This window comes from Leucopleurus acutus (genome assembly GCF_964270905.1).
Source record: "Leucopleurus acutus genome assembly, chromosome: 2".
Classification (NCBI taxonomy): Eukaryota; Metazoa; Chordata; class Mammalia; order Artiodactyla; family Delphinidae; genus Leucopleurus; species Leucopleurus acutus.
Window position 1 is genome coordinate 78488035 of NC_139143.1, and position 16945 is coordinate 78504979.

The following is a 16945-nucleotide window of genomic DNA, read 5'->3' on the forward strand; positions in this document are numbered from 1 at the left end:
AAGATCACAAAGAGGGAAATATCAGCTTAAATGAGGGGAAATAGTAGTGAGAAATGATAACAGCAAGAATGTACATTTTGTGAAGTTACTGGTAGCCAGTGCAGGCTTGGAAATACTGATGAAGAAATTTCTGTATGGATGAATGGTAGGACAAGATGACCACTGAAGGAACGTTGAAGGAAAGCTAAATAATTCCAGCCATGCGTTTTCGGCAAAGGGAAATCAGGCCTGGTGTCCTAGAAGAGTTTGTAGAGGAATTAAACACTACTTCTAAGACCATAGCTGTAATTCTAAGCAAATTAATTTTCATGAAGACAGAGTCCTTCTCTCTCTTATACTAGGTAGTAAGATGAGAAATTTGAAACTGGGAGCTGCTCTTCTTAATGAATTCAGTGTGGAAAGCCATGTAGACATCTTCAGCCTGCATTGGGACTGGATAGTTATTATTTTTTTCATGAAGTTCTGTAGCATATCTTCTATGTTATGTAAGGAGTGGTTCAAATGAGTGGTCAGAAAAGACACCCAGAAATATCATTTTGGGAGAATATGAAAGAAATAGAAGGTCCTTGCAGAGATGTACAAAGTCTTAACTGATATAATGAGTCTCGAGTTCTGTCCAGCTTTGCAGTTTAGTCATGCTTACTTTCATCTTATCCATTAGATACAAACAAAAACCATGTGAGGTAAAAAAAGGAAAAACTATACTATCTCTGTATTCTATATTTAAAACTTAGATTTAAAGAACAACAATAGTTTTTTTTAAAAGTCATGACTTAAATAGTCTTCTAATTGCTAGTACAGCAAGTTTTTTTCCCCATCATGTCTTAGTCCTATATCCACACCACATTCAGGCCTGAGCACCTCATTTTCAGCTGGACAAAATCTTAAACAAAGAGGACAACCAGAGATTTGGGGCTAACAAGCCAAACATAGGGTAATAGATAATGGTTGTTAGGATCCTTTTGAGAACTATCTCTGAAGAAGAAGATAAGTAGGAGGGTTGTCTTTTAGTGACAGATGCTCTGATATCTCCCTTAATTTTGCAACAACCTTGAGATAAACATGTTGTTATGTGTGCTTTACTTAAGAGAACATTACATCCCCACAGTGTCAAACAACTTATCCAAAGCCACACAGTCATAGAGGTGAATAGACTAGAAACTTTTATGACTTAAACAATTAGATACATATTTGACTCAAATTTGTGTGTACTGTTGAAAAAATGTTTTAATTATAAAGTCTTAACAGAAAACCCAGTCTTTCCAATCATTTTCTGAATGGCCAGCTGTACATCTTTGTTCCTGAGGCTGTATACAATAGTGTTCAACAGTGGGGTGATGATGGTATAGGTCACTGTCACCAGCCCATCTTTTCCTGATGTATATTTGGCTGAGAGTCACAGGTAGACAAAGGAAGCACAGCCGTAGTGGACAATGACTACAATGAGATGAGAGGCACAAAGGGAGAATGCTTTTTGCTTGCCTTCAGCTGATGAGATCTTCAGGATAGTAGAGACAATAAATTCATAGGAGATGCAGATGAAGATCAAGGGCACAAGCCCCAAGACCCCACCAGTGAAGATGACAGGTTCATTAATGTAGGCTTCAGCATAGGCGAGATAGATGACTGGTGAAATATCACAAAAATAATGTTTGACCTTGTTGGAACCACAGAAAGGGAGGCTAAAGACCAAAGTTGTTCCCAATAGAGATATTAGGAAACCACTAACAATACAAGTTACTGCCAAGTGCCCACAAACCCTCCAGCTCATGAGAATGGGGTAGTACAAAAGCTGACAGACAGCAGCATAACAATCATAGCCCATCACTCCCAGATGCAAGGAATTGGTGACAGAAAAAACAAGGAAAACGAACATCTCTGAAGCACAACTCACGAAGGAGAGTGTCCTGAGTATGGAGAGCAGATTGATAAGCATCTTGGGCAGGATGACAATTGTTTAGAAGGTCTCAGAGGTAGAAAGTACACATAGAAAGAAGTACATGGGTGTGTGGAGACTGTGATCCAAGCAGATGATTGAGATGATTGTAATGTTTCCACTCAAGATGATCAAATAGAAGCAGAGAAAGACCACAAAGAGGACAAGCTGCAATTCCCCAAGGCTGGAAAAATCCAGCAGGAGGAATTCGGTAACACAGGAGGAATTGGCCGTGGAGAGTTGATCCCACGGAATAAAGTCAATATGTTCAATTCCAGAGACCTTTAAAAGTGAGAAGTCGAGGGAATTTACCCTTCATAAAGTAGCCGGTTTCGTATGAAAGAGAAACAACAGGCATGGGAGAAAAAAAAAGGATTGTAAACTAAGCAAAATGTATCCTAAATTAATATGCACCCACAGTGCTATTTTTCTGCCAATGATTTTAGCACTGAATTTGGGGACAAGTGTTCACATGAAATGTACAGACATTTGCTCAAAGAAAGCCTGTTCTTCAGGCCCCTTCCTTGCAGACTTATATAGTCTCTGCTTAATTTTTTGGTAATCTAATCCTCAAAAAAGCCTTTCTCTACATTAATTATGATTTTAAGTGGTCATAGTTTCATCCACATTACTGATACATATATTTCACAAGCAATACCACCAATGTCTGAAGATCTACGTTCCACCTGCTTTTAATACTTTCTTCGTCTAGGTCAATAACCATTGATTTGTCTTTGTGCTGCTTGTCCTTAAAGAACAGAATTCTCTTTTTTTACTAATTATATATCACATTAAAATTGACTACAATTTTAATGCAGTCATTCATTAAAATTAATTTGGCTTGGAACTACAGCTACTGTCTTAGAACTAGTGTTATGAATACCCTACAAACTCTTCTAGGACACCAGGCCTGATTTCCCTTTGCAGAAAATTTGTGGCTAAAATTAATTAGTTTTCCTTCAGCATTCACTGTTTTTCCACTTGGTTATGTATCTTATCCTTGATATACCTGAATTGGAGACCCAACAGACTGTCCCTCCGGTATCTGTCTCTGAATTCCTGATCAGTGATGCTCAGATACTTTCCCTGAGGCCTCTGACACAGTTCTTATTGTTGGTACTAGATTACATATTTTTATTTAAAACATTCTTATCCTCTCCAAGCTCCAACCCAAATCTTTTCCTTTACCTGGATTCTGTATATCAATAAAAAGTTTCCAAAACTTCTTAGTCATCCAAGCTGTAAATTTCTGAGGCATGTTTAAACACATGATAATTCTCATCCTCCACATACAATCCATTTTTTTTTCTGTAATAGTTCTAGAATCCATTTCTTCTGTTCTTCCAGAAATTAGCTCTTACCTGGATTATTACAAGAGCATTATGAATGGACTCCTAGGATTCTATCTCTTCCTACTCTAAGCCACAGTTCACTACAGCAGTAAAGTTGTCTTTCTATAGGGCAAATTCTATCCTATTAACAAAACTAAATGGCCTTCAATTATCTATAAAGTTAAAACAGCTATATTCTGACTTTCATTCTTGTCTGAAAAGTAACTTTCCACTCATAGCTTCCACTGTATATCTCTTCACATGCACTTTAGCATTGAGAAAATTTGAACAATCATGTCCTTTTTCATACTACCCCCTACATCTGGAAATAGTCCATACTTCATGTTTGTTTTCATTTTATTCTTCTTTTAATTGTGTGACTATCTTTAAATTATCAGTTAAAATAACATGTGCACATTGTTGTTCCTACAGCTTCTTAATTGTGCTTTATCACTTTATCTGGGTTTCCTTAGCAATCATTAGAATCTTATTTGCTTTGGCCTTAGTATTATAAGTTTATCTTTGACTACACAAATTGTAACTCACCAGAGACAGAAACTGCATCCCTGCACATAACATAGTGTCTAGTATATACCAAGTACTTGAAAACTTGTTGAAGGACCAAAGTGACCAATGACCCCAGTTTCTCTTCTGAATTATTTCAAGATGGTATTTGATTTCAGGGATTTTCTAAACTTTTTCCCTTGATATTAATCTAGCATATAATATTAACTTTCTGTTTTGACATTTTGTGATGAAAAATCTCTATAACATTATTTTCTAAATGCAAAGACAAATGATCCATTAAAAATTGTTGTCATCCCAAAAAAATATAATTAACTGCTGTATGTTATATATGAAGGTTATTAAGAGAGTAAATCCTAAGAGTTCTCATCACAAGAAAAAATATAATTATTAATACTTTCCTCTATTTAATTTTTTTATTATTTTATTATTTCTTTAATTTTGTACCTATATGAGATGATGGGTGTTCACTAAACTTACTGTGATAATCATTTCATGATGTATGTAAATCAGATCAGTATGCTGTATACCTTAAACTTACATAGTGCTGCATGTTAATTATATCTCAGTAAAACTGGAAGAAAAAAAGTGCTGCATTTTCATTTTCTTTTCTGATTATCAAATGGTTTTCTCCATTATCTCACACTTTTAAAATTTTAATAGCACTTTACTGTTGGTCTTAAAGTACTTTACAAATAATACAATTTCTATTATTGTTTGATCTTTTGCTTAGACAAAGTTTTAGTAAAATTTTGAAATGGGACTTTTGATATCTTTGAATTGCCTTACCTCTAAACTTTATAAATAAGAAGTATACCCTGTGCTTTTGACCAGAACAAAGACTCCCCTATTATTCCTCCTGGGATATCTTCTCTACATTTCCAACTTCCTGGTCTCCTTTCTTTGAATATTTTCTCTTTTATAGGGTCATCCTCGGAAAGGACAGTGACTAGTTACCCAAAGAAAGATGGAGTTTCTGAAAGGAAAGGCCAGATTACTCAATGGCTATTCCCTGACACTGTCCTGCAAACCCCTGTAATACGTCATCTACTTTTTCAAACTTATCCACAGAACTTATGTGGGAACTGAAGTTGCAGAATAAATTAACTATGGAAAACGTTGACTGTACTTAACCCAGTCTGGAATGCTTCATAAAATATTTGGTAAATAGCAGATAGTGTTTTTTGGAAATAGCTATTGATTTATTCATTGACAAATATTTGTGGAGTTTCTGTTACATGCCAGGCACTATGCTAAGTACTGTGGTAAATAAAAGATGAAATGGCAAAGACCCTGGTTACAAGTAGCTTATAGTCTACTGGAGATAAGACCTTTACACAAAATAGAACATGAAGTGTCATAAAAGGAATATGGGAATTCTATACGGAGAAAGATTTGTTACTTACAGATTCTGGGATCTGAGACAGCTGCATGGCAGAAAGATGGCAGTTGAAATAAGCTGGGGAGAATATTTTGGATTTGGACATGCAGACATAAGCAGGAAAGAAAATAAAGGCCCTACAGACCATTTCAAGTCATTATACCTTTTATAAAAGAGCCATAGGGAGGCTGCTGCCACAGTCCTTCGGGGGTACGGACAAACAAGTGGTATTGCTATTTTCTGAATTTGGAAAGGAGGATATTACACATTCAAAGAAAGCTTGGAGAAAATAAAAAGATGGAAAAAGAAAAGGACATATAGGGTAATGAAGTTGCCTCTTCAACAAGGGGAAAGAGCAAATTGATTTTTCATTATTTTGCTCAATAACTCTTCATCACTTGTAAGGTAAAGCCAATTTCTTAAGTTGGTTAAAAAGACAACTAATTTTACCCCTTATCTACATTTGCAACCTAAATTTTAATCACACAGGACTTGCACTAAAATACATAGAGTTTTCTATATATGGCTTTGTATTTCAAGACTTCTTGGAGCGAGAGAGAGAGAGAGAGAAATGTCAGCCTCAAATATCCTCTAACTTTCATCTGTGATCCACTCATTCTTCACACTTTTTAAAGTCACCAGTTATTGAACTTTCTCTAATCTGTCTAGGAAGAATTTGTTGTTCCTAGCATATTTAAAGCTTAATATATTTAAAGGTTGTTTCATGTGTCTATCAAAATACTCAACATGTTACATCCAAATTATTGTCTCCTGATTGTCTCTCCAATAGACCAGACAGCCTCAAGGATAAATACCACAACATATGCCTTACGAATTCTCAAAACATAACCCAATATTTAAATATATGGAATATATGAAATATAAAGTCTTGATGAATAAATAAATAGTCCATTAATGAATTAATAATGGTTTCAGTTCACTTTACAGCAGCTTGGTCCCCTTTGCATCATCATGTGCCTCCTAAGTAAAAATACTTTTTATGTTCTCATTATGTTCCATGTTCTGTATAAATTTTTGTTTTCTTTCTTTCTTATACTGTATCCCCTTATGAAAAAATCAAAACTTACCCTGTGGTCCTGCCTTCCTCTTCATCTTGGTCTTTATCCTTACATTTTTCACCATTGAACTGCCCTTTCTATCATTTGATCACATTTTCTATTTTCCACTACTAACAACTAGAAGATAACAGATCACTGGCTCCAGGGAAAACCCAACAATTTTAAAATTTGACATAAAAGTAAGTGGATTGTCACTGCTCTTCTCAACAAGGAAATAAGAGTCCCTAAATAAAAATAAAAATGTACATTTTTTTCAAATTGGAGTTTAGTGCCCAGTAACATGCAGGTGTATTCATTCTCGGACACATCCTGGAATCTTCTATGAAGGTTTCTAGGTGAAATTTACCAAAATGATCTTCACTGTCATAATGTCCAAGGGCTCTTCTACCATTTTCTACAAACTCTGGACCATTATAAGAAAACTAGGGCTTCCCTGGTGGCGCAGTGTTTGAGAGTTCGCCTGCTGATGCAGGGGACACGGGTTCGTGCCCCAGTCTGGGAAGATCCCACATGCCGCGGAGCGGCTGGGCCTGTGAGCCAAGGCTGCTGAGCCTGCGCGTCCGGAGCCTGTGCTCCGCAACGGGAGAGGCCACAACAGTGAGAGGCACGCGTACCGCACAAAAAAAAAAAAAAGAGAAAAAGAAAAAGAAAAGAAAAGAAAACTATCTACATTGCTCCACATAAAAATTTCACCTGTACCTTGGATAGTTTAGGTATGTCCTCAATGAGTACAACAATGGTCTTCCTTTATACATTAGCAATGACTTCAATGCCTTGGTTAGTAATTGAAATGTTTATCTCCATAGGGATCTAATTACCACATTTGCCCAATGCTTGTCCATAATTTCCCCAGTTAGCAAGTAGAACAATGATAATACACTATGAGAATTAGTTGGTCAAAGAAAAGGCCCTTTCTAATATACGGTGGAAATTAGTTGGTTTCCTCCCAGAAATTCTCTGGTGACTTATTAGAGAGGTGGAGGTTTTCTTGGTTCTATTTGTTAAAACAGACAGGTAATTTGTTAATTACCTCCTTTGAGTATCCCTACCTAATGACTAAGTTTTTATTCTTAGTTTTGAGAAAAATATCCATTTCATATTCACATTTCTGAAAGTTAGAAGAGAGGAAGAAAGATACAAAAAATAGAGGAAGAAAATTATAAGGGCAGAAGCAAGATAGGTCTTTCAGACACATGAGAAACTTATTTGTTCCTAGAATATAACATGAGCATGATTGATATTTGTTCAATAAATAAAGAAAAAAATTTGGGTTCTGGAGTAAGATGTCATAGTGCCCTGGTTTAGGTATTAGCTGAGACTTCTCAGGAGTCTACCTCCTACTTTCACATTGCATATTTATTCCCTCTGCCAGTGAGTCCAGACACTTCGGGCTAGAAATGGGGAAATACTACACACTCATAGATGTCTCTCTCAGGGGCTCATGTGATCTGCTCTTGTGTAAATTATATCAGAGATGCTGCAGGCATGAAGAGGAGAAGAAAATTCCAGGGTATTAAGTAAGAATTTGATGACTAGGACTTGGTGGCTTCTCTCTCCTTCAGTTATGTCACAGATTGGGACCATGGCTAGATCTTCAGGAAATCTTTCAGTGAGACGATTCATCTGAAAGCTATATATTTCCCCTGAATCTGGGTGGACTGAATGACTATTTGTTCCAATAGATTATAGCAAAATTGATGCTATATTGGTTTATAAACTCTGGTCTCTAGAGCCTGTCAGCTTCTACTTCCTAATTCCTACTTCCTAATTCTTCAACTTATTTTTTATATATTGGAGTAGAGTTGATTAACAATGTTGTGTTAATTTCAGGTGTACAGCAAAATGATTCAGTTATACATACACATGTATCTATTCTTTTTCAATTTCTTTTCCCATATAGGCCATTACAGTGTATTGAGCAGTGTTCCCTGTGCTATACAGTAAGTCCTTGTTGGTTATCTATTTTAAATATAGTAGTATGTAAATGTCAATACAAAATTCCAGCTCTATCCCTCCCCCCCAACCCTTAGCCCTGGTAACCATAAGTTCATCCTTTAAGTCTGTGAGGCTGTTTCTGTTTTGTAAATAAGCTCATTTGTATCATATTTTTTAGATTCTGCATATAAGTGATATCATATGATATTTGTCTGTGTCTGACTTACTTCATTTAGTATGATAATCTCCAGGTCCATCCATGTTGCTACAAATGGCATTATTTCATTCTTTTTAATGGCTGAGTAATATTCCATTGTATATATGTACCACAATATACAAGTACCATATGTACGTCTTTATCCATTCATCTGTCGATGGACATTTGGGTTGCTTCCATGTCTTGGCTATTGTAAACAGAACTGCAATGCACATTGGGATGCATATATCCTTTCAAACCATGTTTTTCTCTGGATATATGCCCAGGAGTGAGATTGCTGGATCATATGGTAGCTCTATTTTTAATTTCTTAAGGAATCTCCATACTGTTCTCCACAGTGGCTGTACCAATTTACATTCCCACCAACAGTGTAGGAGGGTTCCTTTTTCTCCACACCCTCTCCAGCATTTATTATTTGTAGACTTTTTGATGATGGACATTCTGATCTATGTGAGGTGATTCCTCATTTTAGTTTTGATTTGCATCTGTCTAATAATTAGTGATGTTGAGCATCTTTTCATGTGTCACTTGGCCATATTGGAACATCAACTTTTATTCCCTACATGTTTTTTTAATGAAGTTTATTTGATTTACAATATTATATTAGTTTCAGGTATACAACATAGTGATTCAGTTTTATTGTGGATTACACTCCCTTTACAATTATAAAATATTGGCTATATTCCTTCTGTTGTACAATATATACTGATAGCTTATTTATTTTATACATAGTAAGTTATACCTCTTAATCTCCTACCCCCATCTTGCCCATCCTTCCTTCTCTCTCCCCATTGGTAACCACTAGTTTGTTCTCTATATCTGTGAGTCTCTCTGTTTTGTTATAATCACTTGTTTGTTTTATTTTTTTAGATGCCACATATAAATATAACATACAATATTTGTCTTTGTCTGACTAATTTCACTAAGCATAATACCCTCCAAGTCCATTCATGTTATTGCAAATGGCAAAATTTCATTATTTTTGTGACAATAATATTCCCTTGTATGTATATATATTTATATATATACCTCACATCTTCTTTATCCATTCATCTGTTGATGGACACATAAGTTGCTTCCATAGGTTGGTTTATTATAAATAAAGGTACTATGAACATTGGGGTGCATGTATCTTTTTGAATTAGTGTTTTCATTTTCTTCAGGTATATGCCAAGGAGTGGAATTACTGGATCATGTAGTAGTGTTATTTTTAGTTTTCTGAGGAAACTCGATAGTGTTTTCCATAGTGACTGCACCAATTACATTCCAATAAACAGTGTGCTGGGGTACCCTTTTTTCCACATACTTTCCAACTTGTTATTTGTAGACTTTTTGATGATAGTCATTCTGACAGGTGTGAGGTGATATCTCATGGTTTTGATTTGCATTTCTTTGATTATTAGTGATGTTGAGCACTTTTCATGTGCCTGTTTGTCATCTGTATGTCTTCTTTGGAAAAATGTCTATTCAGGTCGTCTGCCCATTTTTTAATCTTTTTTTATATTGAGTTGCGTGAGCTGTTTATATATTTTGGATATTAACCCCTTATTGGTCACATCATTTGCACATATTTTCTCCCATTCAGTAGGGAAAACATTTTGTCAATGGTTTCCTTTTCTGTGCAAAAGCTTTTACATTTAGTTAGGTCCCATTCATTTATTTTTGCTTTTGTTTCTTTTGCTGTAGGAGACAGATCCAAAAAAAATATTGCTACAATTTCTGTCAAAGCATGTTCTACCTATATTTTTTTCTGGAAGTTTTATGGTTTCCAGTCTTATATTTAGTTTTTAATCAATTTTGAGTTTATTTGATGGTGTGAGAAAATGTTCTAATCTCTTTCTTTTACATGTAACTGTCCAGTTTTCCCAGTGCCACTAATTGGAGAGACTGTCTTTTGTTCATTGTATATTCTTGCTTCCTTTGTTGTAGATTAATTGATCATAGGTATATAGGTATATTTCTGTGATCTCTATTCTGTTCCATTGATAAATGTGTCTGTTTTTGTGCCAGTACCATACTGTTTTGATGACTATAACTTTGTAGTATGGTCTGAAGTCAGGGAGTGTGATACCTCCAGCTTTGTTCTTTTATCTCAAGATTGCTTTGGCTATTTAGGGTCTTTTGTTGTTCCATTTAAAATTTAGAATTATTTGTTCTACTTCATATTTATTCTACTTGTGAAAATGTCATGAAAATTTTGATAGGAATTGTATTGAATCTGTAGATTGCCTTCAGTAGTATGGACATTTTAATAAAATTAATTGTTTCAATCCATGAACACAGGATATCTTTCCATTTCATTGTATCTTCTTCAATTCCCTTCATCATTGTTTTACAGTATTCAGAGTACAGAACTTTCACATTTTGGTTTAGTTTATTCCTATTTATTTTATTATTTTTGATGTGGTTTTAAACAGAATTGTTTTCTTGCTTTCCCTTTCTGACGGCTTATTATTAGTGTATAGAAAAGCAACAAATTTCAGTGTATTAATCTTGTATCCTGCAACTTTACTGACTTAATTTATTAGGTCTAACATTTTTTGTGGAGACTTTAAGACTTCCTATATATAGTATCATGTCAACTGAAAATAATGACAATTTACCTCTTCTCTTGTAATTTGGATGAATTTTATTTCTTTTTGTTGTCTGACTGCTATGGCTAGAACTTCTGACACTATGTTAAATTGAAGTGGTGAGGCTGGACATCATTGTCTTGTTCCTAATTTTAGAGGAAAAGCTTTCAGCATTTTACCATTGAGTATTATGTTAGCTGTGGGTTTGTCATAAATGGCCTTTATTATGTTAAGATATTCTCCCTCTATACCAACTTCAATAAGAGTTTTATAGTTTTATCATGAATAAATATTAATTTTTTTCAAATCCTTTCTCTTCATCTATTGAGATAATCATGTGATTTTTACCCTTCCTTTTTGTTAAAGTGCTGTATTACATTGATTGATTTGCAGATATAGAACCATCCTTGTATCCCTGGAATAAATCCCACTTGATCATGATATATGATCCTGTTTATATATTGTTGAATTAGGTTTGCTAAATTTTGTTGGGAATTTCTGCATCTACATTCATCAGAGATACTGGCTGAATTTTCTTTATTTCTGGTTTTGGTACCAGGGTAATGAGCATCCTGTATCATAAAATTGGGGATGTTCCATCCTCTCCAATTTGGGGGAATAGTTTGATAATAGGCATTAGCTCTTCTTTATGTGTTTGATAGAATTTGCCCTGTGAGCCACCTTGTCCTGGACTTCTGTATGCTGGGAGTTTTCTTTTTTTTTTTTACAAATTCAATTTCACTTATAATGATGTCTGTTTAGATTGTATATTTCCTCCTGATTCAGTCTTGGGCAATGTATATTTCTAGAGATTTATCCAGGTTTTCTAGGTTAGCCCATTTGATGGCATTTAACTGTTTGTAGTATTCTAATGATTTGTTCGTATCTCTGTGACATCAGCTGTTATTTCTCTTCTTTCAAATTTTATTTTGTTTATTTGAGTCCTCTCTCTTTTTTCTTGTTGAGCTTGGCTTATAATTTTTTTAATCTTTTCAAAAAACAAGTTTTTGGTTTCATTTATCTTTTCTATTTCTTTGGTCTCTATTTAATTTATTTTCTCTCTTATCTTTATTATCTTTCCTTCTGCTGACTGACTGTGGCTTTGTTTGCTCTTCTTTTTCTAATTCCCTTAAATGGTATATTAGGTAGTTTATTTGAGATTTTTATTCTTTCTTGAGGTGGGACTGTATCACTATAAACTTTCCTCTTAAAATTGCTTTTGTTGCATCCCTTAGATTTTAGAAGGTGTGTTTTTATTTTCATTTGTTTTGCAGTATTTTCTGATTTCTTCTTTGATTTCTTCATTGACCCACTGGGTCTTTAGTAGCATGTTGTTTTGTCTCTACATGTTTGTGTTTTTCCCATATTTCTTACCATAACTGATTTCTAGTATCATACTATTGGAACCAGAGAAAATACTTGATATAATTTCTGTCCCCTTAAATTTGTTGAAACTTGTTTTGTGGCCTAGTATTTGATCTATCCTAGAGCATGTTCCCTGTATACTTGGAAAAATATATATATATATATTCTGATGTTTTTGGATGGAATGTCCTTTGTATATCTATTACATTTAACTGATTTGGCATGAGTAAGGGCATAGGCTGGGGCTGTCCCAGCATCAGTCAGAATTCTGACTACTTCTGATCTGCTGCTCCCATGAATGCCATAATGTCTGCCAGCACCCAGTTTGAATGCTGTGCTGTGTCTGAGCTGGCTCTGTCCCCTGAAACTGTGCCCTCTCCTCTGCTGCAGCACCTTCATCCTAGTGTGGAGCTGTGTTGCAGAGCAAGAGGGATGAGCAGGGCTGGGGTGGTTGTGGAAAACTGGCCAGAGTTCTGGGCATCTTCACTCTGCTTCTTCCACCTTGTTTTGGGTGTAAGCAAGCATGTACATGCTCTTCATGAGGAGCGTCTAGGCCTTGCTGTCAGTCCTCATGGTTTTCAAACCAGCTAAGGGATCTCGTCCTCCTGGTGTCAGACCTCAGGGCTGTGGCATCCAATATGTGGTTCAGACTTATTCTGAGCCTGTGTAATCTCCCCTCCGAGGGGTGCATGTCCCAACCTGATCACTTCTCTTCCCTCCCTACCCAACCTTGTGTAGATCTTTTTTACAGTCTTGGTTGTATAACAGTCTTTCTGATAGTCTCCAGTTTGTTTTCTCTGAGAATTTTTCCACATGTATCTGTATTTTTGATGTGTGGGTGGAGCAAGGTGAGCTTGGTGTCCTCCTACTCTGCCATCTTGATATCCTACTCTAGCCACCATGCAAACTCAAGCAGTACTTATAAAATCCATGTGGTAAGAAACCAAGTCTCAATAGCCCCAGATTTGCACACAACCAACATTTAACATGAACTAAGGAGCTACATAAGTGACAAATTTTGTAAATGGCCCTTCAGCCCTAGTTGGGCCAACCAAGTGACCTTACAAAAAGTAGATACAAGCTGTCCCATAAAGCCCTGCCAAAATTTTGGATTTGTGTGTAAAATAAATAACTGTTGTTATCTTAGCTAAACTACAGGGTAGTTTGCTAATTGGAAATAAATAACTAGAACAGAATTTGGTATCTAAAGTCAGGGTGCTATTATAATTAAAACTTTAAAAATATGGCACTGAGTTTGGACTTGATGGTAGGAAAATCTGTAAAGCCTTAAGGAATCTATCACTGAAAGGTGTAAGAGCCTTGAGGCCACTGTTGGTAAGCATTTGAAGGACAGAGAGGAAGCTGTTATTATAGTTTGGTAAAAGGGGGCATTTACGTGCTTTCTTGGAATGTTTGCATTACTATAGCCTGGAACACAGAAAAATCATTTATTAAACTCATGAGAAATTTCTAGGAAGATTATAGAAAGTGCCGATCAATGATAACATATGAGAAGAAAGAAATGAACAAAATAAGGTGTCATTAAGCTTCTGAGAAGAATTTAGAAGAACTATAAAGAATCCAGAACTTCCTAGGTTTGCAAATAAAGCTTTTCCCATCCAATTCCCAATCTCTCCCAGCAAAGATTCTGAAAGTAAGAAATGGCTTCAAGGGAAAGATTAAACTCAAGATGTTTCAGGAAACTATTGCCTCAGGGTAAAGATCTTAAGAATGTCACTATAAGACTGTAAGACTTTCTGTTAGAGCTCAGAAATATTTAAGTTTATGCCAAGTAAGTTTTAGACTTTTAATTCCATGTTGTATGAAATAGAAATTTGTGGAAGTGCCTTTCTTTACAGGAATCCAAATGTATGGTTTATCCTTTGAGTGATGTTATTAGTATTAAGATTGGATTAATGCAGATGTCTTCATGTTACCTCACTCCATCCCTTTGTGAACAAAGGCATAATTTGGTATAATGACTAAACAGATTTGGTCAAGGAGAGCACAGCTGTTGAACAGGGCTAAGCAAAATTACTCCCATAGAAATAAAATAGAATTTGGGGATCTTGTTGTGTTTGACTTCCCACGCTTCTCCTGAAGGAAAAATTCCTTTATATCTCAGAATAGTTTCAATAAAGAATATTGAAGAAAACCAAACTGTGTTGACAAGCTTGTGTTTAATATAAAATCTGTGCCTTCAGGAAATTCAGATTCATTATATTAAAAGCAACCTTGTCGACCCTGTTCCTGGTACTGTGCCTGGAACTAAAGAGAAGTTTGTGCTATGAATAGCCTTCCTTATTCTGCCATCTTCTGCTGCCAAGCTGACTCAGCCACCTTCATGTCCTGTCTTGGTGAATGTCAGTTCATCCATGTAGGCAGCCACACACCTGAACGTGACTTCACCACTCTTTTTTTAAAATTATTCTTCCAGAGAAGAAGCAACACGTGAGAAAACATGGCAGACTACAGAATCATGTTACTTTGAGGACCAGCAAATAGTGGATTAGCTTCAGAGGGCACAACAAGACACATATGAGAAATGGATAATAATAATGTTAGAAATAATAATGCCACAGAGGTGGCGGGGACTAGGTGATAAATCCTTGGCTTCATCCTCTGTGGAAAGAGGAGTCACTGAAGAACTTTTCCATGGATTTTCTGGACATTAGGGAAGTCTTGCTCTTCACCCTATTAATACTAACTCTACCCCTTTGCTAGATTACTTGAGATACTTCAGCAATTATTCCATGTTAGCAGCTGCCTTGAAGAGAATAAATAGGTATGATATTCAGGGAATGAATTTGGGGCCTATGACAGGATAATATTAGAAGGGCATATGTATATAGGAAGGAAACTCCATAATAAGGTTCCAGTCTCAAACAAGGAAATGACAAAACAATCCCAAGTAAAGACAAAGCCATTTCAATATGTAGATTTGGTGTGTGGGGGGAGGAGAGGGGGGAATCAGGGACCAAAAAAGGACACTAAAGTTTGCTGTTGAATGGAGGGGACCAAGGTTGCCTGTTGTCTTCTGGAAAGGAAGAACTAATATCAAGAGGGGTAGGAATAGATAGTCATATATTCTTCTGTTCCTTTGAACTAGACAGCTTTGGTGCATCTTTGCTCTCATCAATGGATTTATTTGTTTTTGAATAATAAATCTTTACAGCAGTAAAATGTGATGAAATTTATTCTAGAAATGAGTAATCTTTTCACATATCTACATAGCCTTCTCAGAGGATTACTCATGGCAGAAAGCCAGAATGTCTTATCTTCTTTGAGCCTCATTCTCTTCATATGAAAAATGTCTTTACATTACAGCATGTTCTACATTTAAATGAGAAAATATTTGAAAGCACACATTTTACTTGGCACATAAAAGGCATACAATTAACTGAACAGTTAATAACTCGCTCTTTAATTAACAGGATATGAAGTCTGGACCATTGTTCTTCGAACGGCTGATTTGAATTCCTTATTCCTCAGACTGTAAACCATTGGATTGAACAATGGAGTGAGGATGGTATAAGACACAGATATTAGGGTGTCTTGACTTGAAGAGTAATTGGATTTGGGCCTTAAGTAGATGAAAGAGGCACAACCATAATGAACAGTTACCACAATGAGATGGGAGGCACAAGTAGAGAAGGCTTTGTATCTTCCAACAGAGGATGGGATTTTTAGAATGGCAGAGATGACATGGATATAGGAGACCAGGATAAGTAACAGTGGAATAATCAAAGCAAACACACCAAGCATGAATATGACCAACTGACTGAGGCGAGAGTGATGAGATGCCAGCTTGAGGACAGGAGAAATGTCACAGAAGAAGTGATGTAGTTGGTTAGAGGAGTGGAATGGCAAGTGAAATACCAGGGAGGTGGTGACCAGTGAGACAGTGAAACCATAAGCACAGGCAGCAGCCACAAGTCCCACACACACCCCATAACCCATGAGCACTGTGTAGTGCAGAGGGTTACAGATGACCACATAGTGATCATAACCCATGACTGCCAGCAGGAAGGAGTGAGAGCAACCTAAGAAGAGGAAGGAAAACATCTGGATAGAACAGCCCAAGAAGGAGATGGTCTTCTTCTGGGCCAGCAGGTCAACCAGCATCTTGGGTACAAGAATGAAGGTGTAACAAGTCTCAAAACAGGAGATTACAGCAAGGAAGAAGTACATAGGGGTATGGAGGGCTCTGTCCAGGACAATGGTGGGAATGATGGCATTTGTGCCCAGGGTGAACAGGTAGATGAGCAGGAAGACAATGAAGAGCAGCCGCTGCAGCCCAGCCAGAGATGAGAAGCCAAGGAAGACAAACTCTCTCATCAAAGTCTCATTGACCCATTCCATGGTCATGTTATTAAGAGAGCCAGAGTCAGAGCCAGAGGCCAGGATCAAAGGAGGGAGAAATGCACAGGGAACTCAGCACAAAGCCTACAGGTGGCAGGCATTTCCAGATGTTTGGTGGAACTCATTCATTTTCTCCAAAAACACCTGTCAAAATAAGAATTAAGGCTAAATATGGAACAGAACAACTGATGACCAATTAGAAGACTTTTTTTTTCCAAAACCAAGAACATATTATCTCTCT

General features: G+C 36.3%; 1 protein-coding gene and 1 pseudogene across 2 annotated transcripts; both read right to left on the reverse strand.

Annotated features, from left to right (window-relative positions):
* Positions 1-1231: 1231 nt before the first annotated feature.
* On the reverse strand, positions 1232-6286 carry LOC309958080 (olfactory receptor 10R2-like; annotated as a pseudogene). The gene is made up of 3 exons: positions 6262-6286; positions 5199-5251; positions 1232-2218 (listed from the first exon to the last, which is right to left on the reverse strand). The product of its transcript is annotated as an olfactory receptor 10R2-like (transcript).
* A 9479-nt stretch (positions 6287-15765) lies between these two features.
* On the reverse strand, positions 15766-16704 carry OR10K1 (olfactory receptor family 10 subfamily K member 1; the record flags this gene model as incomplete). The annotated part of the gene is made up of 1 exon (XM_082833215.1): positions 15766-16704. The coding sequence occupies one exon, from the start codon at positions 16702-16704 to the stop codon at positions 15766-15768; it is 939 nt and encodes a 312-aa protein (XP_082689341.1).
* Positions 16705-16945: the final 241 nt, after the last annotated feature.